This window comes from Pelodiscus sinensis, chromosome 1 (genome assembly GCF_049634645.1).
Source record: "Pelodiscus sinensis isolate JC-2024 chromosome 1, ASM4963464v1, whole genome shotgun sequence".
In the NCBI taxonomy this organism is placed as follows: domain Eukaryota; kingdom Metazoa; phylum Chordata; order Testudines; family Trionychidae; genus Pelodiscus; species Pelodiscus sinensis.
The window spans coordinates 309,171,476-309,199,265 of NC_134711.1; the positions used below are offsets into that span (position 1 = coordinate 309,171,476).

Consider the following 27,790-nt stretch of genomic DNA (forward strand, 5'->3'; position numbering starts at 1 on the left):
GCCAGCCTTGCTGTCTCCAGCCCTGGCAATGGCTGCACCCCCCCTCCCCATGGCGTCACTGCACCAGTCCGGGCTGTGCTTCTGCGCTGCGCCAGCCCTGACTGGGGTTACACTCCTGGCTCCCAGCCCTGGGCAGGACAGTGCTCTCCCCTGCGCTGGGCCCACTGGGACTGGGCTCCCCACTGCCAGCTCAGCCCAGGCTATAAGTCTGAACCAGGCCAGCGGGGGCTTTCTGGTCCAGCAATATCCATGGTCCTGATGAGAGATTTTCAGGGTTCAACCAGTGTTTTACATCAGGGTATATATAATGCTGACAGACTCTGGTCATTTGAGGGCACAATCAAACCTAGACTTCTGGAGCTTAGTGCATGAGCCTCTAGTACATAAGCTAAAAGCCAACTGGCTATTAGCTAAGGCTATAGAGCAGACTCATTATTCTTTCTCTCTATAAGTGGTCTCGGTGTCACTAGGGACAGTGCACCACACCCAGAAAGTATGTGGGTTTCACATAGTGTTCAAGAATCAAGATCTATCTATTCAACCAAAAAACTGAGAAAATCTTAGCCATCAATGTGCTATGTTGGACTGAAGAGACTGATGAGTTAATAAGTATATCAGTTGGCAAGATAAATAGATAAATACAGAGAAGGCCTTAGAACGCTTTTTGTGCATAGAAATAACTTGCTTTGTAATTTTGGGAATTATTTGTTTGCAGTTCTTACAGATTGTTGTAGTTCCACTTAAAATGATGTTCTAGCCCAAACACAAAGGCTACGTCTACACTGACATGATTTTCCGGAAATGCTTTTAACGGAAAAGTTTTCCGTTAAAAGCATTTTCGGAAAAGCGCGTCTAGATTGGCAGGATGCTTTTCTGCAAAAGCACTTTTTGTGGAAAAGCGTCCGTGGCCAATCTACACGCACTTTTCCGCAAAAAAGCCCCGATCGCCATTTTCGCGATCAGGACTTTTTTTGCAGAAAACAGTACTGTGCTGTCTACACTGGCCCTCTTGTGCAAATGATTTGTGCAAGAGGGCTTTTGCTCGAATGGGAGCAGCACAGTATTTCCGCAGGAACACTGACGATCTTACATGAGATCGTCAGTGTTCTTGCGGAAATTCAAGCGGCCAGTGTAGACAGCTGGTAAGTTTTTCCACAAAAGCAGATGATTTTGCAGAAAAACTTGCCTGTCTAGACACAGCCAAAGTACAACCTTTAACAGACACACATTTCTGCTCATGAGAAGCAGTTTATCTGTGAGAGGGTATGTGCCATTTCTAGTGGCAAGATCTGCAATTCTCCTTCAGTCACAGGATGCATAGATTAATTTTCATCATGGATAGTGTTTGCCTCCATAACTACTAGAAAAGGGCTGGGTAAATTCCAGCCTGCAGGCCACACCCACCCCACAGGTTTAATCCTTGGGAAACCCCCCTCCCCTCACCTCTATGATACCTGCACCATGACATATATTGGACAATTGCAGATCTCATTGGCCATGAATCCCCATTTACATCCAATACGAGTGTTGGGAAGCAGAGTCCCGGTCCGCACCGCTTCCCACTGTTCATATTGGCTGCGAACAATGATCCGCGGCCAAAGGGAGCTGCACTCGTCCAATACCTACAGAAGCGCAGGTAAACATAGTGGTGGTGGTCCACCAGGGATAAACCCGGCAGGTTGCTGCTTTTTTATTACCCATCCCTGCTCTAGAACATCTGTGAGATACAAATGTCATCTATGATTTCTGTTGAGCAACCTCCATTATATTTATTATATTGATAGTGGCAGTGAAGTCTCTGTTTGCCAGAAGCTGGGAATAGATTACAGGGGATGGATCACCTGCAAAGCTATTTTGCTAAGAATAATTTTTATTGGAGGAGAAATTTAAATTGTTCAAAAGTAGAAATTGGCTTTTGAACTATATATAGCCTTCCAAAATAGACTAGGGGATAGGTCTATAGGTGGTGTAAACTTGTTTAAGTCAATGAACTTTAATGGAGTTGTCAATTTACATAGCTCAGAGAACTATTTTGACAGAAGGACAGACTCTTCAAAGAAAACAGTCATCTTTTTGACTGGTTTGATTGCACTTACTAATCGCTCGTTTTCCAAACAGATAATTCGGAGTTGTCCATAATTGATATACCACAAAAATTGAAATCTGAAATTGTTGAATTGTTTAAGTCATTCAGTTCTGTGTAGATAATTTACTCCAGTGTGTTTGTGGACTACTTTGATAATATGATTTATTAAACTTCAAGGATTGTAAAATAATTGAAGAACATTTTGCAAAACTCTCTGAAACGTATTAGGTCTGAATGATTTTGATGAATTGCTGCTAAAATACTCCAACTATATTGTGCATTGATCTTCTTGACTGCTCTGATTACAATGAATTTTAATTTGTGTGCAGTGCTAAACTAGTTGTTTGGGGATTTTTCTCAACTTAAAATTGAATTAAAACATTGTTGATAGATTGATATAAATTGTTTGGCAACATAAATTGAATTCAATTTCTTGAATTATTTTTATTATGATGGTATCACTATAAGTTTTCATTGAAACTGAGTTGCACAAATTCAGTTACATACCCCACAATTTCTTGTCTACTTTGACACATTATATGCTCCAGCAGCTAAAAGAAGGTCTTATCTTTCTATCTTCAAGAAAGTAAAAAGGAAATAAAGACGGTTGGCCCCTGCATTATTACCCCTTTTTTTTAGCTCGTTATTATTTTGGCTTACGTCAGCATCCTCTGTTTATCTAATTTTCCATCATTGCACCAATCCCACAAATTCTAATGAGCTGCAAATAATTCTATAAAATGACACTTGTGCATGAATGCTGGCCATAGAAGGAAGTTGACATCAATAGGTAGTTATTGGCTGAGGAGCCTGAGCTTTTCCAAACTAGTTTAGCACAATCTCTAGTTATTGATATTAAAATGGCAGCCCTTTAAAATCTGGCTATACACCGATAAAACTTTTCATCATTTTCCTATAATTTTAGTTTTGGGTACAATATATTTCTTGTATAGTCTGGTAATATTGCCTATGTGGTAATTTGCCAACTGTTAAGACTGATTTGTAGTACAAATAAATTGACCAAAAGTATGAGTTGCTTTGCTGTGTTTTTTCTCTTGCTTGAGAAATTGTAATTTATGTTCCCAAAATCCAAAGCATGCAGAGGCAGAATAGGCTCCTGAAACCAGATTAAAATGCTAATAATTCTGTAAACGTGTCACAGATTCACTGTGTAGCTCAAAGTCAGGACCAAGCACCATGCTCTGTTCATTCTTTGCAAGTTTGTTTGCCTAATTCATAGCAACACTTCACAGTGTACTAGTAAATGTGTAACATACTTTCTAAAAGGAATAACGTCCTTGTGATGGGACCTTTCTACTGCATTTATTTTTATGATGATGATGTTCATCCATCGTGTTCGAAGAGAACCTTGACATCGAACGAGTTGTGGGCTGTCCACGGTGTGTCCGCAGATGGCTGATAAGGCCAATGCGGGCACAAAATGTTCTGCCACGTCGGGCAGACATGTGTAGGCACCACTGTTGCAGCATTTGCAACTCTGGCTTTACGGAGTGCTCTGGCTTCTCTTGTGCTATGGTTGTCCTTCTGGCTTCAGATGTTATAATCTCATAGACAAGTTGTCAGCCGACGGTCAGGGCAGTGTGTGTGTGTATGCTTCCGAGAAAAGGTTTAATGTCCGTGTCTTTACTGCTAGGACCGGGGTCCCATCGCAGAGGGTGGCCAGCAGGCCAACAGACGCCCCGTTATATAGGAAGAGCTTATTACACCTTAGATTTTAACTGCTAGAACACAAAGTTCCTTCGCAGCGGGCAGCCTGGGAAAGGCTGGAAAGGTGCCCCAACGGATCTTGTCACCTGGGAGTGACACAGATCCAAACGCCCAAGCTCTCCCTATGTCTGTCCCTTTATGACCAGCTGAAGTTCTTTTAAATTGTGCTTGGTTCTGTTACAGCAACAGAAGTCAGGAGGAGTCAGGTTAAAGCTTAAACAGTTACAGGTTTATTAAAAGACTTATAAAAGCATATGGTTACAATGGCTATTGCTCTATTTCTTAAATGCTAGCAAATATAAATATAGATTTTAAAAATGGTTACAGGAAAAAGGTAAAGATAGAAAATAGAAATAATGGTACCAAGTGACAGCTTAATCTTTAAAGAGCTCTAACACTATGTATATATATACTTAAGCAAAGGACCACATCCAGGTACAATTTTTACCCCTTTCTGTGCCTCTCGACTCCAGCGTGTCAGGACAGGGCCGGTCTCTCAATTCCTAGAAAAGACGAATACGAGGTGGGCGTCCCCTTGGAACCTCGGGAGATCAAACACCTAACCCGACCAGCAGATAGATGGTAGATTGACACTCAGAGAAAATGCGCGGCTGAACCCATCTTTATACCCCTGGGGGCCCGTATTCTCTTTCTTATCTAAGATGCCGAATTGTACTGGTCCGTTTTGTGACGCCAGTTCTTACAAGCAAGTTTCAAGTTAATTAACACTTGCAAGAGAGATAACTAAATTGTGAGCACTAGACATTTTTTTACTGGGCGAGAGATTCCTCCCCCCGCGGATGGATGTGTGTTCGTATCAATATAGGTTTGAGTCAAGGGCACTCCTTGGCAGCCTCTTGGTCAGCAATTGGCGTATCTCTGTTTACAGCCATTCACGGTCACACAGCCTGGGCCTTCTGCTCTGTGTGCCCTGTATGCTCCAGGCAAGCAAAAATGGATGTTACAAGGGGGTTCCTGTCTGGCTACACAAGTGCACTATCTTTGTGCATGGACTAGTGTGTGTAAAATAGAAAGGTTCTACGATTGCAGGCATTTTGTGAGTAGGGCATCTTAAGATCTTGTCAATGACACTGCAGAACAGGGGTTCTCAACCTTTTTCTTTATGACCTCCCTCCCCAGTTTGCTATAAAAATTCCGTGGCTCACCTGTGCAACAACTGTTTTTCTGCATATAAAAGCCAGGGCTAATGTTAAAGGGTAGTAAGCAGGGTAACTGCCCGTGCCATAGGGATCCCTGTAAAGCTAAGCTGCCCAGACTTTAGCATGAGCCTCAGGTGATGGTCCTCAGGGCCCCAAGCTTCAGCCCCATGCAGTGGGTCTTCAGCTTTCTGTCCTGGGCCCCAGAAAATCTGCTTAATGGCCCTCTTGAAACTTGCTGATGGCTCCTCAGGAGGCCCAGGACCACAGGTTGAGAACCACTGTCCTAGAGGAAGAAGAATAATGGAAGCACTTATTACTTTGCACCAACAGTCTGCTCTTTGCATCAACCTAGGCAGACTTCCAGAGCCTTTGTAGAGCAGTACATCAAGAAAAGTTGCAGTGATACATGACTGTCTAATTATAAACGGCTATAAAAAAGATTACACCCTACATGAAAAAATACAATTGTAAACTCGGCTTTAAAGTAATTCTGTTTGTTGAAAAATCATGCCACCAACCAATCATGTTGATATGTCATTAAAAACAACAACCCAGAAGTGATCAATAGTACATCACTTATTTTAGCCATTGCAAACTCATTATAGTATATTGGAGAGCGACCCTTTTAAGCCAGTCTCTCCATGATTGTACAGTATGGAGACATGCCAAATGATGGCACTCCTGAATTTCAAGGACTCTAGTGAGTTTTGTAACTCAGAGTAGCAGCTCAAATGAATATATTAAATATTCTCCAGAGTTCCATCTTTACCAGTTTAAAATTATGCAGAAATCTCCCTACACAAAATGTTTATTTCTGTTATCTCATCCTAAGGGCAGAGCTTATCCTGTTGCTGTGAAATGCAGAATCTTCATCATTTCCTAATGTCAGGGCCAGACAGTATTGAAAACTATTATTTGTGTAGGAGCTGACAGTATTAAAATTTATCACTGTCTGGGAAGGTGGAAAGCCTGGTTTTACCCAGGTAATTTCTAGGTAAATTTAGGTTTTACCCAGGTAAATTACAAGCACAAATAGATTTAAAAGCCCCATTAAAAGCAGCTCTGGCAACAGAATGACAGCATTTCATCCATGCCTAATTATTAACTTTAAATCCATGGATTATTGACATTATAGACGACTTTGGCTCTTTCTTATGTGACACTGGGACTTTAGAGATTTAAACATAACATGGTTATAGTTTGATAAGAAATAGTCTCCGTAGGCATAGGAAACCAGAATGAAATAGTCGTTAATCTTGAAATGTACAAAGAACAAACTGACAGCCAGGTTCAGCAAAAGCACCTGAGCAATAATTTAGTTTCACTGAAGTCAGTGGGTCTCATGCATATCTTGCTGAATCAGCACCTGAAGGACCCAAGCAGTCTTTTCAGGCAATATTAGCTATGATTCTGAAGGCTAAATTTTGCCTAACTTGGCACATATATGGACACCAGAAAATGTGATGCATCTGGCCAATAATTATCCCTAGCCCTGGCTCACCTGAAAAATCCTGGAGAGTCTGCTTTGCGCCAGGAGGCATGGAGGAGCATGAAGGAACATGGTCAGTGGGCCATGGAGTGATCCACATAGTCATGCTGCCCTAATGTAGACCTGACCATAATGCACAGCAGAAAGGTAGTCATAGTCTTAGAAATAAAAAAATAATGAGAGGAGGTTTCTTTAAACTGTTCACACTAGAGTGTAATTGCACCGATTGAGCTCAAAGGTTACATCATTTTCCACATAACTAGAATGCCTTCTGCTGCATGCAAAGAATATTTAAGCATCTGTCTATATTAGAGTTTGTGGCCCCATTTTAACATGTGTTAGATGAATTAACATGTCTTTAATTCATCGCGATTGTCAGCCTCTGTCTGATCACTGCACAAACATTTGGACACAAAGGTGTGTGCTTTACCTCAGGGTGGTGTTAGGGTCTAGTTCAGAGGCTTATTCAAAATGTTCAAATTTTGGGTGTCTACAAAATGTAATTGGCACTCTCTTGAGAACTAACATTCTTACCACATTTTAGTAGCTTACACTTTGCCCTATCATGAAATGAAGTGGCGGGTGACATTTTATTCTTAAACTTCAAATACAGGTTGAATCTCTCTAGTCTGATACTCTCTGATCCAGCAAGCATCCATGATCTAGCTGATTTTAGTTAGCTGGATAGCTACTTATCATGGGTGTGGCCAAGTTTCCCGTGGTCCTATAAAGTTTATTTACAGGCATCATACCTGACTCTCAGTGTTCTGTGCTGTTATTTAGCTCTTATTTACCCCCTAACTATCTTCTAAGAGCCCAGTAAGCAGTGGAAGTGTTGACAATATTGACCTCCCGTGGTTTAGTAAATTCTCTGGTCCAGCACCAGTCAGACCCTAAAGGTGCCGGACTAGAGACGATCAACCTGTACAGATTGATCAAACATTCTAGAAGTTTCAGAAAGCTTTGGTTCGGGTCCAGTTCTAGGAATATTTTACTGCAAGGTCATTTGTGCAAAATGGCATATTTTAAGTTTTGCCCATTCCTAAAACTAATGGCCAGATCTGATTCCATTTTTTCATTGCTCCCATTGAAATGTCACCTTTTCCATCCCTCCAGGCTGCAATTTTATGAGGACATTATTTCTGCTTTGAGAGGGGAAAATGTTGATCAGAGATGCTGTCTTTCTCAATGATGAATCAGGGCCAGGCACACCGTTGACATTCAATAAATAATAACAATAAAATAAAGTGCAGGAGTCATTTAAAATGCAAAGGAAGAGAGATTTATAGCAGTTCTCTAATCTCCTAGCTCAGCAAATTATACTTGCTTTGTGGTGCATGAGAAGTGGGCTAAATTCTGCAGTCCCATTTAATCCTTACTTGGGCAATGGAGTTCAGAGACTGACAATGAGAAATATTTTGAGACAGGGAAATATTCTGACATGAATAGGAATTGGTTCTACACTTTTTAGAGTATGAATAAATTAAATATTACTTAGAAAGTAGATAAAGATCTTCTATTTGCCCTTTCACATAATACACAATAAAGAGCCAATAAAATGTGGACATAGCAAATTTAAAACTGATAAAAGGAGAGCATATTTTACATAGTCTTCCATTAACCCATTTAACGTATTGTAGCAAGATAGTAATGGGCCAAGAGCTTAGAAAAATTCACAAAATGTTTTAGATATTTATAGGGGGTCCAAGAATATCCTAAGTCCCTCTACATTTGTTTTGTATTATTTTGAAAGAGATAGTTACCATCATGCTTCGGAGCATAATCCAACTTCTAATTACTGAAGGCCAGGAGGAAACTTTCCCTGCAGGCAGGTTTCCCCATAACTATCTACTGCAAAGTTTCTTACATCTTCCTTTGAGTAATTGGTACTTCTGTTCTATTCTATATAGGTTTTTATACCATGCTCATAACCATAGTTTGAGTGCTTTCCATTAGTACATTAAGCAACGTGACAACCTCTGGGATGTGTTATTTATTCTCTCCTCCTCACCTCAGAAGGAGAAATGGGCATAGTGGAGTATCTTGTATTGGTAGTGCATTATTATTATCTTTATTTATTTATTTATTTATTTATAAATATTTCTGTTGATAAGTGTTTATATTAGGCAAGAGAAGTCCAAAGAAATGTGCCTTATGCTTTGCCATTTTCAGTGCCAGAACTACATAGACCACTGGTATGACCCATAATAGCAATTTCTGGACTCCTCTTGGCTTCCCTATCGTTCAGTTATTGTTAGTCTTCAATGGGAGTATTATCTGAAAGAGAACTGAAGAATTAGGTCATTGCTTCCTTAGACCTGATCATCCTACTCTAGTGTTTTCTGCCTAGTATCATGATGTAAGACACACATCAATTCTCCATGCTATATTAGAATATTTCTTTTCAGCCTTCAAGCAAACTCTTCTCTCACAGTACCCTCCTGATAACAGTCAATGGGAATTCTGTAAATGGAGTGAGTGCAGAAGTGATCTGCACAATGGATTGCTTTTGAAATTTCCTACTATTGATAGGGCTCTTATGGTGCATATCATTGTATATAAAACACATGCATCTCTGGATGCAACTCATCCTTGAACAGAAAACAAGCAGAAAAATTATATTCCATTTAAGACTTTAAAATATAATCTAAGTGGTAAATGGCCTTTGTACTGACTCTCTACACAGGAGCAAATCTTTCCTTCTACCTCTTCTGCTGCATAGAGTCATCATGATGTTCTATACTTCAGGTGCTTGCATAAAAAAGAAAAAATCTTCTTGTACACAAGGGGTTAAGTTGAATTTGGCTTGGCTGCCCTCCATATGTTTGTACTAAAAATGCAAAATAATTTTTGTACAGAACTTGTTAATGGTGATTGAGAAAAAATGAATCTGACAGTGGTTTTGTTTGTTGCTTTCAGATTTTAAAAAAAATCCTTTGCATTTTGCAACTGGGAAGAAAAAAAAACCCTTTACAGTATTTCCAAGTAAGGCAATATTGGGGCAAAATCATGCCCCACCTTCTCTGCCTTCCTTGGGCACAGTATATCCAATATCCTACAGAACCTCCATGGTTCCAGTGCATGGCAGCATGCAGACTCCACAGAGGCCATGCAGAGACTCACAGCCTTTATGTGTTCTCAGAAACTTTGCTTCCCTTTAAGTAGTAGGCTAGGGAGAGATCTGTCTAGGGAGTTCATAGCAATACAAACACACTGGCAAAAATTAGTGCTGTATAAGCAATCATGGATCAGATCCCTTGTTTCAGGTCTTTGAAGCAACACTGGATCATATCAAGATTATTTTCATGGGTGTCATTGGATCTTGAAAACATTAAAATAACTGGGATCTCCAGGAAGTCTTTCCAAGATCCAGTATCCTGATTGTAACAATTATTGTGGGATCTGGAGAACAGAAAATTATCCTGTCTTCTTTATCTGGGCTATAAGTGTTCCAGCTAGGTTCCTCACTATGACATTGCCAATCAGGATGAGTTATCTCCTCTTTTCTTCTGGTGGCTGCTTTTCAATATTCAGTTCATATTCAGGAGTTGAACCTCTAGCCTTCCTGGGTTGCTTTTAGTTTTTTTCCTCCTTCTGTCTTGTCAGGAGAAGAGTATCTGGTTTCCGTATCAAGGTTAAATATGTCTGTCTTTCTGTCCTGCTCTTCTTATCCCCTCTCTTTCAGGATGTCACATCCTTCCTAGTTTTATTATCTTCTCTCTCTTCTGTGTAATTCTTTCTTTCTTTCTTTCTTTCTTTCTTTCTTTCTTTCTTTCTTTCTTTCTTTCTTTCTTTCTTTCTTTCTTTCTTTCTTTCTTTCTTTCTTTCTTTCTTTCTTTCTTTCTTTCTTTCTTTCTTTCTTTCTTTCTTTCTTTCTTTCTTTCTCTTCTAAGGGACCTGTGGAATGGGATGTATCTGTGTGATCCAATTCGACTTCCTTTTATATCTTTCAGTGATTTCAACTGCAGTTCAAGCCCCTCTATTTTTTCTTCCATTGTAGGAACCAACTTGCATTTCAGATGAACGTGTCCTGAGTTGTCTTCATTCATAATCGGGAGCACTGCACATACAGCACAATGGGTTAGCTCGGAGCCTTTGATAGCTGTTCTTTATAGCACTGTTGTGTCTTCCTTCAGGATGGTGCCTCACTTTTTGGAAGTTTTAAATAATAAAAGATTTTGCTACACTGAGCACATCCCACCTGCAATCTCCTGCTCACTGCTACACTAACTTTTTGGCTGATCTATATTAATTCCATCCTTTTCCTCTCACTGTGGCATGGTCTCTCTCCCCAGCACTTACTGTGTCTGCCACATTAAATACTGCTCCCTTTTTGCTTGCACTCAGATTGTTGCTGTCTTGTGTTGCTGGCTTTGGATTAGCTTTTTGCTACTTGGCTTTCCATCAGGTTAAAAAATTAGCACTATGGTGATATTAGCTATCATGTCATGTTGACCATCAGGTTAACTCTCTGGCATCAATCCAACCAGATTTGCTTTAAAGACTTTTGCTAAACATCAGCAATGCCGATCATAGCATCTGTCGATGGAATATCACAACCAACTATGTAAGGAGAGGGGGCCCAATTTTCAGTATTAATATCTGTAGAGGTTTTTCAACCCTCAAATTCAGACATTTAAATAGGTACAGTAATTCCTCACTTAACGTTTCCTAGTTAACCTTTTTTCATTGTTATGATGCTTATCTATTAGAGCACATGTGCAATGCTCCTTATAATGTTGTCTGGCTGCCTACATTGCCCACTGCGTGCAGGATTTTCTGGAAAAGTAGCCTGTTATTGTGGGGGTTCAGAACCAGGCTGGGCTGGCAGATCTCCTGAGTTCCCTGTAAGGCAGTGGTGGGCAACCTGCTGCCCACAGCTGTATACAGCCCATCGGGGATCTCTGTAGGGCCCATGAGACATTTTGTTGCCAGATTCCTCTAGTTTATGTCTGTGTTGTTTCTTTTTTCCTACTGGTGTTACTAAAGTGACACACACATAAAGCAAGAACACATGACAGGGGGAGGGAGAGAAGGGTTCTGATGTCAGGATGTCCCCCTCTATCTCCCTGCATTAAGCCCTCCCCACTTCTTACCCCATTTCTACAGGGATGTGTCTACAGCCACTGCCATACATCTAGTGCTTCCCTCCTCCTGTCTCAAGCCATGGTGCCTCTAGAGTGTGAGGCCATATTAACAACATGTTAACCCCTCAGAGCTCAGCCAAGTGCTAGTTCTTCAGTTAGGAACAAGAAATTCCATGGAAACTGTTCCACTTTCTGACTCCACCACCTCAAACAAGCTTCACAATCATCATTGTTGTGTACAGTACTACATTGTTTTAAAAGGATTAAAACTTATACTCTCTGTCTGTCTGTCTCTCTCTATATATGTATATAAGCCTTTTGACTGCTGAATATCATTCCCTGGAGCCTACCCCTCTCCCATTTACATTATTTCTTATGGAGAAATTGGATTTGCTTAATACCATTTTGCTTAAAGTAGCATTTTTCACGGACGTAACTGCAGCATCAAGTGAGGAGTTACTGTGCCTGAACCCAGGCAGCTAGAACTCAAGCAATGAGGGTGAAATTCACCACCGTGCAAAGAAGCAGCATAAGAACTTTTCATTAAATCCAACTGTAATTCAGTCTGGAGGACATAAGTGATGAACAGACTGATCTCCTACATCAGGATCAATGAGACTCTTGAGTACCAATTGCTATCCCAATGTGAGCTATGGACAGTCTGTAACACATAGTATTGAACTGTGCTCATACTGATCCAAACAGTGGTCAGTGTTCTTGCTTCACAAACTGAGAGAGCGAGTTAGGTGCTGTACGGGTGCAGCTCTCAGTGGTTTGGTGAAGGATATTAAGCTGGGAATGAGAACTCAGGCCTTGTGCTTTGTGATCCTGGAGCAACTAGTTAACTTCTCTTTACTCCTTAATTTCAAATTCTCTCTGTCTTAGTCTTCCATTTGGTTTGTGCATCTGATTTATCTGATACAAGTGAAACACTAGAGTGAAAAGGCTGGTTTGGTTTTAACTCTGCAGAATGACTCCGCTTCTGCTAGAGCAAGGAAAGTGCTTGAGCTCACTTCCTGTGCACCCCTGCTTGTGTTGTGCACAGGCCTGGAAGCCCTGTGCAGCTTCTCTGACACTCTGAAGGGGGGGGGGGCTGGCGCAATATTCACCATTGTAATAGCAACCTTCCCCAGTACGGCCCTCTGCACAGCAGCTGTAGCACAGGGTGGCAGCCGAGCACACAAATCACTTCTTTCTGTTTGCTCCTGTTGTTGTCATGATTTGTTAGGTACAAAGGCAGGAGGCTGGCCCAGCACAAGTCGGAAATAGAGTGTTTCACCCCAAAAGGGAGTATGGGAAATGGTGGGAGAGCTACAATGAGCAGGTAAGCAAACAGTGGAGTGGCCTGGGGGCAGTGTGATATGTCTGTGAGCACTGAGGAGCACCTCTGGGACAGGTCTGGCCCAGATCCTCTATCTGTAATGACTGTGCATCCCATATAGTATGTCCAAACAAAAAAGACTTGGCTGCCACTGGCTTACATGTTATGTTTGAGCAGCAAAAATATACCATGCTCATTTAAGTGATCGGAACCACTTCTCATTCATGATGTTGTCGTAATAGGGGGCTTGTGGGAAGAGAATCTTTGCACCCTTTGGCCAATCCACTAGAAGAAAACAATAAGCAAGAGTAATACAGTCTCTAGATTTCAAGTAAGCAGATTCTGAGCTTTATCTAAATGTGGGTTAGATTTTATATAAAGAGCTAATTGGAGAAAAAATTGACAAAATTACATCAGGATAGAAATGTTTCATGGGAATGTGTAAATATAAAAATAAATTGACAGGAAAGCTTCACAGTTCTCCAGAATCAAAACGGAACATTTTGTTTTGATTTAGTGGTTTAGTTTAATTTCAGTGTTCTTGTTTTGTTTAATTCCATTTCATTTCACTTAGATTTTCTCATTTCATTACATTTCCTTTTGATTTTTATATAAAATTTTACTCTTATATATTTATAATATGATTAATATTATATCAATATTCAGTGTGGGTAATATTTTATATGATATTATATTTTGACTTTGGTGAACTGAACATTTCAATGATTTCCCCCCTAAGTTTCCCAAGTAAAATATTTTGGAGTATTTCATTGCACAAAATATTTTAAGATTTATAATTCCATCTCAGGTTGAGACAAAAAGAAATACTAAAATGTTGGTATTTCCCATGGGATGGAAATTCCATTTTCTGACCAGCTCTGTTAACATATAATTAACATATAGTAAGTGTGTTACAGGTGAGTAGCATGTGTCATACATGATTTTTAACACATTGATAGAAGGTAGCATAGATTATTATAAACCATAATATGGAGTTTATCACCTGTCGGATTCTATTGCAGTCTATAACAATTTGATTTACCACTTCTTAAAAGATGTATTTAATCCTTTATAAACTGATTAGAAATATAACCTGAACATCCAAAGGGATGACCAAAATGTGCCTTTGCCTTTACTGATTTTTGTATCACAGAGCCATCCTGTAATTGCAGGAGGGCATCCCAAGATGCCCACAGCATGATGTTCCCCTTGTGCTTAACAACACTCACTCAAGCACACAAGGCATGTGATTATAACAATGCATACTCTGGGGATCCTGGCTGTTTAAATAATGTAAGCGCCATTCATTCACTTGTGGTGGTTCGAAATTTATCAGCACCTGCTGTTTGTTTGTCAACCTGTCTGTGTTCTGCATGCTGTTCTTGGGGGGTATTTTTAACTTGCATTGTCTGCAATTAGATTTGTTTTTTTCCACTAAAAGCAATTTAGAGTCACTGAATAATTGAGAACTGAAGAGGAAACAAGTGCATGCAAATGTCAAACAATTGTACTTCATTATGCAGGGTTTAGTTCCTCTTTGTACACATATTTTCCACATATAAAAACTACATGTATGAAACTCTGTCTCCCTATATCTTATATCTTCACAGTGAAGAATCTATGTGCATTCCAGAGTTTAATCCATCTGAGCCAAGTAGAGATGAGAAAGAGGTTCCTGTGAAAGATGAAGCCCTAATAGTCAGAAAGACTGGAAGCTTTATCACTGTAATACTTCTATAGCATGATTGTCATTCCTAAGACCTACTCAAACAGTTAAGAATATTTGTTGTTTAATAGATAGCAGATTTTGTATTCTATAGCTGTGTTGTATTGTCTCTAGCCATACTAGCCCAGGCTGGGGACCCATCAGCTCCCAGACGCTAACTAGAGCTGGAACTGAGTAGGATGGGAGACGTCCACACAAAACACAGGTGCTGGAGAAAGCAGTGTAATTGGTGCTTTTCCTTTTCAGTAAATATCAAATCCGTATTTAGGGGCACGGTGATACCTGAAGTCTTGAGGAAACAAACAGAAGCCAGGATTTGGTTATTTATGGATGATCAAAATATGTCATCAGATTTTTTTCACAACAGTAGGGGATGCAAATTCTGTTTAAAATACTCCATGTAGTTTCAATTACACAGTATTATTCACTTCTAAAAACTCTTGTGCAGTATTGCTATAGTATCCCAAACTTGATATTAGCTGTTATTATTTTTGTTTTACTGGATGACAGTTACTCTACATGTAAGGGGAGTTAATCTGTGCTGAATCACATACAAGCATCTTCCACCTCTCTCATATAAATCAATTATGAAATGGGATTTTTATGAAGCATTGAAAAGTAGGCATCATGGTAGCATTGCTATGATTTAGAATTTAAATTACCGGCTTAATTAAATGCAACAAATAAGAAGCTGATTAATAATTCACAAGTGATTTTTTTCCAATGATGACATAAATCCCATGTGAATAAATATCTCTGCAATAATATATCAGTCAAGCTGTACACCCTAAATTACCTCTATGCTGGATAAAAAATTCAAGATGAATCTAGAAACCAAAATGAAAATCTAGCCAGAGCTAAATCTTTCTCCTAGTCCTGCATCATGTGGGTAAGGGTGAGAGTATCCTATTTATAATTCTCATGTAAGAGAGATGAAATGGACTTTCTCCACTTTTACTCCAGCTGAAATTGTAAGTGATGTAATGTAAAGCCCATGAAAATCAAAGAAGAGACTGCCACCAATTTCCATGGGCTTTGGATCAGGCCCCAGTTAAGCAGGGATGAAGAACTGTAAAGAATACTTAACTACTGTAAGAAGGGGAGTTGATGGTTTGATAGGTGGAACTCTTACACTTCCATCTCCAAATCCTAATGACGCCATGCTCCAAAATGGAGATAAATGAGCCTTGCGCGGCTGGAAGTGCCATATTTCAGACAAAGAATAAAGCACAAGTCCTGACCACTTGTGTTAATGAGCACGCTCAGGGTGGTCTCTGTAAGTGAAGAAAAATGTTAACTTTGGGCAATTGTTTTAGGCCTACTAGAAATCCCCTAGTAGTTTCAGTTAGAGTATACTTCACTTCCTGTCCTAATCAGCTATGTATTGTTAAAACAGCTACTGTGATTTGTCTAAGTGGGTTGTATAGCTATTTATAATTTGCTTTGGGTTCTTTTGGGATGAAAATTGCTCTAACCATGTCGTATGAGATTTTCAAAGTTATTTGGATGCCCAGTTTCCATTAAAATGACCAGGAACTGGGTATCCAAATCCCCCAGGCAGATATAAAAATCTCAGCCATTGTTTTTTATAGGAGGGACCCTAGAAGCATGCAAAAGATTGTACAAGCTTGCCACAGACACAATAAATCTATGGCTGATACATTAATCGCTGCAGCATTGAACTCTGGCATAGTGGAGACAAGCCCTGAGAATTCACAGTTCTGCTACTTCCTAAGGACAGTATATGCCTTCTTACCAGTTACACCTCAGGATCACCACTATGCTCACCTCCATGCATCTAAGAGCTATTACAGTAAATACAAAAAGACACTTAACAAGGACAAAGATTTGAGAAGAAGCAAGTAGAAATAATGGGAAAAAATAGTTACATATAAAATAAAATCATAATGTGCTTTCTGTAGCCTAAACTTAATTAACCAAATATTTTTCCTGGACTAATGAAATTTTGCTCATCCAAAGTTTTTACCGTGTTTTTCAACCAGGTAGGCAGTGATCCTTTTGTCATAAGACATTACACTTTACAGTTCCTTGCCTCAGTGAATGCTAACTGGATGACTCTTTGCAGTCTTAGACATAGTTCCATTGATCCACTGTCTTGTAAACAGGGCTTCCTCCTGATGGTTCATTTCTTCCTGTAACTTTCCTCTCTGGAAAAAACCTCACAATCCTTTCTTTAATATTGCACTCAAACTGTAAATCAACACCCATTGTGAACCATATAATACTCAATTTACATGTAACCAGTCATAGGCTTTGCGAATGTAATTTTCATATAGATACATAACTCCTAGCAGGTTATCTGTATGTATGTGTTGCAGTGATATCAGACCCAAAGTATTTTTGCCATGCTATCTCTTCCCAGATGTCCCGGGATCACAGGGAGTGTCTTGAAGAACAATATTAACAATATTTTTTGTTCAGCATTAGAAGAAAACAACTCTTTTTTACTCTTTTCCACTGTCACATGACAGATCTGTGATGAAAGTGAAATAGGTCACAGCTCCCTCAAGAACACAGGCTAGGACAAAATGGATGCTTGCTCTGTGTGATTCAGTGTTTATTTCCTCTCTGATTTGTTTTGTTAGCTTTTATCTCTACAAAGCACATAGCAGAGGAGTCTTTTAAGCTTGATGGATATGTCACCAGTGAGCTGCTTATGCACAGTGGAATTACAGTGTCAATGGGGAAAATAAGGATGTGACTATTTATTCACTTTATTTGTTGTGCTTAGTAAAGCTGGTCATTAAAACCCCAACCAACTTAGAGGAGATGTGTTTCTACACTTGCTACCACTGCTCTCTTGCTTATTGTTCAAAGGCTGCTGGAGTGGTCAATCTGTGTGAGACAGGAGACCTGCCTACCAGTATCTTGCCGGAAGTCTCCACCTGTGCCGAGGTGGGTAGGTAGCTCAGGGGCTCCATTCAGGCCTCTCCACTACTTCAGCAAGGAAACACTTTGGTTTTTTTCCATCCTATTTCCCCTCTGTTGCTCTCCACTTCCATTCCTGCTGCTCCCCCAGGCACTGCACTCTCCTCTTTCATAGCTGAGGAAATCCAGATTGCAGCTGCAACAGGGCACAACTAAGGTTCTGGGTACAGAGGCTTTCTTTTCTCCTCAACTTCACAGCCAGTCTGTGTCTTCAGCTTGCAGCTCCCACAAGCTGCTGGCATTCAATGAAGAGGACTCTACAGAATGACCTCCTCAAAACAGCATTCGGCAGCATCAACTGAACAGAACAGAAGGTCTGACACCGAGCCAAAATGTGCGCATTCCAAGGCTGATCCCAATAGCTGCTCAGCTGATGCAAAATAAGATTACAGGCAGTAAAACCAGGCTAATCCACCTGCCAACAACCTCACACAATTAAGGAGGGCATGTAAGTATAGTTGGTAGTGGAGGTCAGAGATGCTCTTCCTCTGTCCTGTGCCCACATACTCCACAGAACTTTTGAATAAAAGGAAAAAAAACAGGAAATTGCTCATCTCTTTCCCTTATGGATTCCCACATTTTCTTGGGAAGAGCTTGTCCTCAAAGAAGAGGACCTCCTTGATTCTAATTCAGAAATATAGAGCAGGGTCCATGCACATTTTTGCTCAATCTTGTATAACAGAGTAATTAAACAGATAGATAACAACCCACCAAAGGCATTCCCACAGAAATTCCACAGGAAGCTAGGAGCATCAGCTTTACAGTGTAAATGACCAGGTTTCCTTAGGCTGTCTGCCAAGGTGAAGGAAATGGTCATTGCCTGACAGTGCAATTTTCTTAGAGACCAAGAAGACAGAAAGATTGAGATGGCACTCTTGAGAAACTATACATTTTCTATAGCCTTACTGGAGCTGTCTATATAAACCTCTTGGTTTACCCAAGTGTCTGTATCATGATGCAAGAAGCTGCATGATTTGCAGTCTTCTACGGATAAAGGAATTTGGGCCACTTCAAAAAAATTTCTATCAACCTGAAATTGCTGCTTGTCCAAGTGACCAATGCTAGGACTCACAGAGAAAGCTCCAATTAGTGAAAGCCAGTTAATGTGATTCACCATTTTTTTTCAGTGTCAGTGATTATTTAGATAGGTCTTCAAAAAGATGACACTCTGAGAAGGGACTCATGTTATTAGTTTTCTTTATTTGAAGACTCCTTCTTGGCAGAAAGAGGGAGGGGCCTCTGATTAAATAGAAGGAATAAGACAATGCGCTAGCTATATTAGTGGCATAGAACAGTGTGATTATTTCTGTACAAGTCTGTACATGGGCACACTAGCTTAGGAATAGAAATGGAAGTCAAATGTAGTTGTCAACTTTAGCTAATTGAGTTTTCTTCAACAACAAGAACATCCATACCTACACTTGCACAGAAACAGCTAAACAAGTTTTAATGGAGACCTTTTTATTTCCTTGAAAGTTTGTGGGCAAGCCCGGGCTTTGATTTGGATCACAAATCCAGAATAATACCACTGAAATCTGCAAAATAATTCTGGATTTTCAACAGTATAAATGGGGATTGAATTTGTTCTGCACAGTTTTAGGCAGCTTTTAAAATAGTTTCATTTTATTCAGTTTTCAAGAAATGTATAGTTTTAAATGTATGCCTGTCTGTTTTAGGTTGTCTTATAAATGTGGAATTCCATGGGGTGTATGTATATTTACATTCTGTGGCTGACAGATATTAGTAAGAAAATAAATGGCTTATTTTCAGCTTGCATTAGTGTACAATAAATTACCCACTATTCAAAAGAGTAGAAGACAGTGTATCCACTATGTACAGTACTACTACAGATATTTCACCAAATTACATATATCAAACTCCAGTAATCCATGGAAATGACAATCTTGCTATAAAGTTAATAGAAAGTTTCCAGTGTATGGGTCAGTATGTTTCCTTCTTTCTTGTTTATGGCCTACACAAAGCACAGTCACTATCCTCATACTTCCCTTGCTGATTCTATAATCAGTTAACCAAAGAGCATTGCACATTTTTTTAGATATCAAGAAACACAAGGATCAAAACAAAACAGAATTTATTAGATCAACAAAAACAAAGGGCAGAATAATCTTTGCTAAATTAGTAAAGAAGAAAACAGAGAGAGGAAAACATTAATTTCCAATCTTCAAATGGGCTTTCAGTAGGCTTTTTTAAATTTGTGAATAATGAATCAGTGTTTTTAAGAAAATAAAAAATATAAAAGAAGCTAATACAAATTAAAAAGTAAAAAAGAATGAGGAAGGTACAAAAGCTATTGTTTTACTGGAAGATGTGAAAGTTAGGGCGTTCAAAGACCTCATGTAAAGTCTGAAATTTCTTGCACATGTTGGATCATGATAAGCCAAACTAGTCTAAGAATACAATTTATTAGAATGAAAGGGTTTTGAGATCTCCCTGTACATAAAACTGAAGTTAGCCACACTGTAAAAAGAAATAAATACAAAATGTGCCACCAATAAACACCATTCTTTGCACACACAAAAAAGTGTCCAATTTGCATTGTGGGCTGTAAATTGTGGCACTGTCTCGAAGTCTGCATCCCTGAATTGTAATCAGTGATCTGTTCAATGAAAAATAGTGGAACCAAAATGTTTGCATGGCAAAGTCGCATGTTAATATATATTCTGATCTCCAGAAGTCATTTTGATATTCATTTTGGAGCTGAAAATATCCTGTCCCCATGACAGAAATGGATGGGAAGCAGAGTTTCTTGGTAAGAATCCCTGATCTAGAATATCATTGACCAAAAGGTTCCCATCACTCAATGGAACATGGCACAGTCTGGCCCAATAAATGTAAACAACTGTTTGTGATATTCCATTAGCAGGCATCATGGTCTATGTTGTTGATGACTATCTATTTATTTTTCTATAAAGCGTGTACTTTGTGGTGTGAAAAGATGATACTTTGATCAGTCCTGCACCTCCACCCCTTAACCACAACGTGCATCATACAGCCCTATCAAGCATCACTCAGCCATCAACAGATAAAAACAAATGACTTTTACAGAGAGGTTTGAAAGATCAATTCTTCTTTTAATATAATTAATTTTGCATTAGGTCATAGAATAGGAAATAGGAGCAGCAGGCTATAACAGAGAAGCTGGATGTCTGAAATTAATGTTCTAATTATTGCTGTATGCTCTCTTGTTGACTTTTCATGTCTGGGCTATTTTTGAATGGATAAATTGCTATTCGCTTGGGGACTGCTAAATTCAGTTTGTTAAACCAAGGGACTTGAAATAGCTAAGGGACAAACCATTCAGTGATTCCTCTGGAAAATTCCATAAGAAGCCAGTGGTCCTTTTTAGTCACAGATGCAGTTAGGTGGAGTGTTTACCTATAGGCTTGCATAAAAGGCAATGTACATCTGCATCAACCAGGACTGGCCCACAGAAGAGACTGGAACTCAAGAGAGTCACAAATACTCCATGAATAACTTTACCTGGTGCTCTTGCTCTCCTAGGTGAAAATTATGTTTCATAGTTTCTCTCCTCCTCCCGTTCCTATGCTGGCTCAGTTCTTCACACCCACACCCATCCCTCTAACTCAAAACTCATTCACCTTCTCTACTTGATGGTGGATCATTACTCATATTACTTCCCCTCTATGTCCCTTCACAACCACCATCTGGAAGTTAGTGAACAGGAATCTTGTCAGGCTGTGGCTTATAGTGACACTAGCTATGATTCAGAATGACAGAACAGTGAAGAGTAGAATGGATCAAAGTGGCGGATAAAAATTGTCTGTTTCGTCTTGCCCTGTTTAAGAGGCCACACATTGGTGGGTGACCCCAGCTGCAGCAGAGGGAGGGAAACATATTTCAAGTGAATACAAGTCCTTCCCTGTTCCCTCTTTGCTTCAAGGGACTAGTGATTTGCTGCTAATCCATACTAGCCACAATTTACTAGCCTCCACCACCACCACCACCTATCCTCCAAGATAGCACAACTATTCTGGCTACCATGCTGAAGGTGGTGAGAGAGAGAGCCAAAGCCCCACCCACTCCCCACCCACTTGCTAGGAATGGGGCAACTGTAGGTGCACAGCATCCACTTACATGTGAACACCTGATGTCCAATGAACTGTGTAGGAGAGCAAGGAAGGCTTCTAGGAGCGAAAACGAGCATAATTCCCCCTTATGCCATTATGTACCCACACTGGATTATACAGACTTGTCGTACTTTGCTTCCAAACAGCTAGTACCCTAGGCTGTGTCCAGACTCAGAGGTTTTTTCGGGAAAAGTAGCCTTTTTTCGAAAAAACTTCCCCTGCGTCCAGACTCAAGCCGCGTTCTTTCGAAATTAAATCGAAAGAACGCGGCTTTTCTTTCGATGGCGGTAAACCTCATTTCATGAGGAAGAACGCCTTCTTTTGAAAGTTCCTCTTTCGAAAGAAGGCGTTCTTCAATGTAAATAGGGATTCTTCAAAAGAGAGCATCCAGACTCACTGGATGCTTTCTTTCGAAAAAGCAAGCCGCTTTTTCGAAAGTTCAACGTGCAGTCTAGACGCTCTCTTTCGAAAGAGGCTTGCAGTCTAGACATAGCCCTAAAGGATTAGATTGTGTTCATCTGTTGGATTCTCTCATACTCCTGTTTGTAAAGAAATGGTGTCACAGTATGTCATGTTACATGAAACACTGCATCTCCATATATCACAACCATAGATACGAATCTACCAGTTCTTTGTTCAGTAGACAGTTTTTAGTTTCCTTGATGAAACAGTGAATCAACAGCAACTCCCAGCAGAGTGCAGACCACCTTACAAAGAACTACATAAAATTCTCATTGTGCTAGCACTAGATAGTTTTCAAGCTTTTAGGTAGCAAACAAAAATACTGATGTGTAGCAGTCACTTCTGGCTTTAATACACATTGTTTAAGATGTCTTAGCGCAACCAGCATCTCATATTTGCTTGTCTTTCCAAAACTGGCATAAATGTTTTTTACAAATATTTTGAAAGACAAAAATAACATGTTACAAAATCAATTTTTGTATATAAATCATGCATGTATGTAATTTTGTATGTATGATACAATGTTTTTATTGTGGACATCATTTAGTTTATTGTCTGTCTCTATGGAGAAATCTTTCTACTGCTAATGGTTTTTTTTTTTCATCCTGAGAGCCACAAGTGAAGGTACGGGAGTTGAATGGGCATGTCCATGTGTATGCCCATGGACAATCTGACAGAAGAAGGGGAAGAGGTGAAAGGAGCAGTTACACACTGTGTGAGAGAGAGATCTGGAACCCACTCACTCTATTTATAGAGTGTCTTGGTCCTGAGGTGTCTCTGACCGAAGAATAAGGGGAGAAGGGCCTATATCTGTGGTGATTAATTTTGGAGGGGACAGCAGGATGTTACCATAGTTTCTGATGATGTTGGGCTAGAAAAATGGCTCTTGTACTATTTGTGGGTCATTTACTTTCCTCAAGGACAATCTCCTGCTCTCAGCTGACCTGCAGTTAAAAACTGTGGGTTCATTAACTGAGAGACTGAGTGACATATCTGACCCAAGGCTGAAAATGAAAACAACTGTCCACCAGTCTCAGCCTTCTGCCAGTGTCACTGCTTTGATGCCTCCCAGTGTGCTTGGGAACAGAGGATGCACCATGTTCTATTTGTGCTGAGTTGAGCTGTAAGGGGAAATTGCCACAATATTATCACACAAATGTCTATAATACAAGTATCAGAGCCAGCCTGGCACCTCTTCATTTCTCCTGTTCTTCAGCGATGTTTATAAGGCAAAAAAAAAACCAACAGTTGTTAATTTAAACCTCTGGTCAGACAACCTGGACAACTAATGCTGCTGGGATTTTTAACTACAAGTCAGCAGCTTCTCCTGAAAGCAGTATATAATCAAATTTCTCTTGACCAGGCTAGATTGAGGCTGTCCTAAATTGCCGGGCAGCGTGACCTTTTTTCCACCTAGTCTGGGAATATCTGAGTTTAATGCACTGAAGAGTCAATTTCTACTCCAAATAAAAAAAAAAAAAAGTAATGAGAATCCATTTCAAGTGGGAAGTTAATTCAGCAGGTTATTATAATCATTGCAAGATGAGCATCCTTGTAGTAGATTGCCATCTGTAACCTCCGCTTAACTGGTGCATTCATCAGTGTTTATTCTTTGCTATAGAATAATATTTTTTTACCATCAGCTTTAGAACAGGTCTGATGTATAGGTGCCAGAATTTCAGCTGTCCGTGTGCGTGATTTAGCAAGGTGGTTAAAGTGAGCCATTGTGATGAAAATCTAAATGTGGGCCATCGTCTTCTCTTGTTTCCGTTCACAGCTCGAATGGGAAATCAGTCACCTGGGCCCAGAATGAGAAGAGCAGCAGCAGGGGAGCACACCTCTGGCAAAGGCTCTCAGTGCACATCAACAAAAAGGAGAACCCAAACCAAACCGCAGTGATCAAGCCCTTTTCTAAGAGCACAGACAGTAGCCGCCATAGCAGCAGCGCCGCATTTCCAGAGGCCAGTGCCAAAATGCTTTACGATGTCTCAGAAGCAGAGGAGCAGTACCCAGCGCACTACCAGCCACAGACCCCCTCGCCAATCAGCACGGTGAGCCACAGGACGGCCTCCATTAGCCGAACAGATGAGGAGGTCCCCACCTCCCAGACAGAACATGCCCAGCGGAGCAGCTCCTCCCAAGGTTCTCTCATGGAGCAAATCAGCAGTGTGGTCACACGCTTCACAGCCAACATCAGTGAGCTGAACTCTATGATGCTTTCGACAGCCACACCGGGGGCTATGGTGGCCACTCCTCTATGCTCTTCCTACCTGATCCCAAGAGAGATCCAGCTTCCTACCACACTGACCACTTTTGCAGAGATCCAGCCACTCCCTGCCATTGAAGTGAACAGTGCATCGCAGACCACTAGGAAAGCTTCATGTGGCAGCGTCAAAGAAGGTGCTTCAGAGGCCCCAGTGGTGAAGCAAGATCTTGAGGAGTTGGTGGCTTTAACTCCTCCCTCACCTTTTAGAGACTCCATTGATTCTGGGAGCGCATCTCCCAGCTCCCCAGTGTCAGAATCAGCGCTGTGTATCCCATCTTCCCCGAAGTATGACAAGCTTATCATCAGAGATTACACACAAAGTTCTTCTTCATTGTGAATGTAGTTCAGGACATATTGGATCCTGACAGCTATCGGCAGGTAGAGAAGGGACAGCTAAGCCTTCAAGATCTCCAGTCTTTATACAGATACAGTGATAGGCAATGGGTCAGCATGTGACAAATGGAGGGGGGCAGTATAGGGTTATTTGATAAATGGAGACATCAGATGAATTAACCTATTTTAAAGAAACAAAACTTTCAGCAGATTTTCGTGGCCTTACAAAACACGGGCTTTTAAGAAACACTGCATCTATTTTTGAGGGCTTATAAGGAGTCTGTTAAATCAGTTACATACCAAGTGCTTTGCTTTAGTATAACAATGAACTGTGTGTATAATATATGAAAAAAGTAGACTGTAAGCAACTGTACAATGTTTTCTTTATTTACTCTGACTCCTTACCCAGAAGTGAACCTTGATCTATTATCAAAAATAGAAGACCAAACATTGAATGTACATTTTCTAACAGACTCAAAATCTGGCACCAATATGTCAGGCTCACGTGTTGTTGTTTTTTCTATGAAGATCTCAAAAAACAGTAAAGTATGTTTAGAAACTACCAAACTTTTTGCTGAATCGTATCATGCTGGTGATACCCTACATGTAGATAATAATAAACTGCGGCTTTGCAATGTGTGACTGCAATATGGAGGGCTTTACAAGTGACTTCTCAACCTACAGATTTGTTTATGAAATTCTCTTCTATCAGTATTAAAAAGTTCCATTTAACAACATTGGATACACCTTCATAGAAAAAAAAATGGGACGACAATTTCCTGACTCTTTCACCACGTTGCCATGATGGAGTAGCAAAAAATATTTTCTGGAGAACTGTTTTGTAATTCCTTTATCAAGACAAGTTGTTGAGGAGAATATTCTCTTTCTAGCAGTATTATTGAGCTATAGCCTAGCTGCATTCCCTAGTGAAATTAACACATTTTTATGGTCACTCTTAATGATAACATTGCCAATTAATATACCATTGTTATTCAGACTTCCGTACCCTTTACTTGTAAGGAACTGGTGAACACTCTATGGTAGAATACTGAGGAAACAGTCTGGATTAGGATGAAGAAAACTGTCAATGAAAGGATGGTCATGATCATAATTCATTTACGAAAAAACCCTGTGTCAAAGTCTGCTTAAAGGTGGTTTAGCTACTCTTCAATAAGCAACGATTTTAACTCTAGTTAGCTGTGGATACATTGCAGCTCTGAACTGTGACAAAAGACGATTTTCAAAGCAATACAGAGTAGGTGTTCAAACAAGGGAGACCTAATGAGAGTCAAACCAATGGAGTCTTTCTTTGTTTCTTAGCAACTCGTAGAAGAGGTGAGGGAATTATTGACATTTTTTTCCTGTATCAAAGTAGCTACAAGCGCAGTTTAATACAATTCATGCTGTCATGGCACTTTTTAAATACATGCAGGGAGCGATTTAAAATTTGAATAGAAGCAAAATAATTTTTGATAGCTATGTTGAAGCAATGACTCAAGTCCTCAACACATGCACACTATAATTTGCTTCCCTTCCCCAGTGACACAGTTATCCTCAGGCGCCAAATTGTGTGTTTTTTCTAATAAATATAGTATGAAGGGGCAGGTAATTTACTGTTATTCAAAGTCAAATTGATGCAGCCTTTTACAGAAGATAGACTTATGGAAGGGAGCGTTGGAAATAAGGCTGCTGTGTAATATTTTTAACTCCAAAATCTTATTTCTTTTCAGCTTTGCAAATACTTTTTCATCAAAATGTATTTTTCAGGCATTTTTCATCCATAAATGGTGTAACAAATATATTATTAAAAAGTGAAAGCACATTTGTTTATTTCAGAACAGAATATTCCTATTCTTTTTAGGTTAGCCCTATCATGATTTTATACTACATATCCCAATTTTACATTCAATACATTTTTAAAAATGGCTTGAATGAGATGAGGCTAACGCTTTAAAATAATGTCATTGGTTTAACCTGATTGAGTACATTTTACTCAAGAAATAGTTATTCTTCATTTAACTAACTGCAGGAATTCTTTATTTAACTAACAGATCTTTTAACTTTTCTTGGTTCCAGTCAGGAAACACGGACATTTCAAATCACGTACACTATATGTATGTTCTCAGTAGGGACTCTAGACTACTATGAAACTATTTGAAATATTGTACATGGTGGATTTGCAAGGTATTGTATATGTTTGCCTTGAACACAGAATTGCTTTGATTCATGGATAGTTTAGCTGAGTGGTTTACCTGCATTTCAAAGAGACTGTGTTATTGTATTATATATGAAGTAATTGCCAGATGTTATTAACAGAGTTCCTCCACCCCTGCTCCTTAAACTAGTGTCTCAATTGTGTGGCCTCTCTCATGCTGGCAAGTACTTACACAATTATCCCTCAGTGAATTTGCTGGCATGAGTAAGTGGTTACCAGTATAAATAAGGATTGTACAAGTGGTCCCTTAAAATGTATTGTTGATCAGTCTTCTTTAAGGAAAAACAGAAGTAAGAAGAGAAGGTTATCGAAACATAATTCAATATAAATAATGCATCCACTGTTACACAGCCCCTAGGTCATAATTATTTAGTCCAACTTGCCATAGTTGCTGTTCAGAATTTGTTAATCTTTTTTATATTGTCAGGAATACATTAATCCCTCAGCTTTATAGTTGGGTACCACTTCCATTCATTGCTGATTAGGAACCAAACTTTATACTAGCCATCATTTAAACATGCTTTGCTTTTGTTCACTAAGAACCATGCTCTCCTTGTACTTCTGTTTGCTACAGAGAAAATCCTGCATGCATAAAGAATGCAAGACTGGCCCTGTTGAGATCATAAATTTTTTTTCCATTTGACTTCCAAGATTTTGATTAGCGCTAGGTATGGGATGGCAGAAGCCATTTAGTTGGGCATGCTGGTCCTTTGGAGATTTACTTGAATTTCATACAAAAGAGGAGAGCTTTTGTGGGGAAAATGAGGAGCCACACAAAGAACTGAAGCATTGGAAGACTCTAAGGCAGCTATATGGAACTCTAGGGTCCCAAGCAAGAGTCTAGAGGATTTGGTGGAGG

The 27,790-nt window shown here is 39.7% G+C and overlaps 1 protein-coding gene across 1 annotated transcript in view; it reads left to right on the forward strand.

Annotated features, from left to right (window-relative positions):
- Positions 1–27,144, forward strand: part of GRM5 (glutamate metabotropic receptor 5) — a 228,858-nt gene extending 201,714 nt beyond the window's left edge. The window contains exons 7-8 of the mRNA XM_014571135.3: positions 12,779–12,874; positions 23,895–27,144. Coding sequence (XP_014426621.2) covers positions 12,779–12,874; positions 23,895–24,720 — 922 coding nt within the window. The 3' untranslated portion in view covers positions 24,721–27,144. The remainder of the gene's footprint in view (positions 1–12,778; positions 12,875–23,894) is intronic.
- The last annotated feature ends 646 nt before the right edge of the window (positions 27,145–27,790 follow it).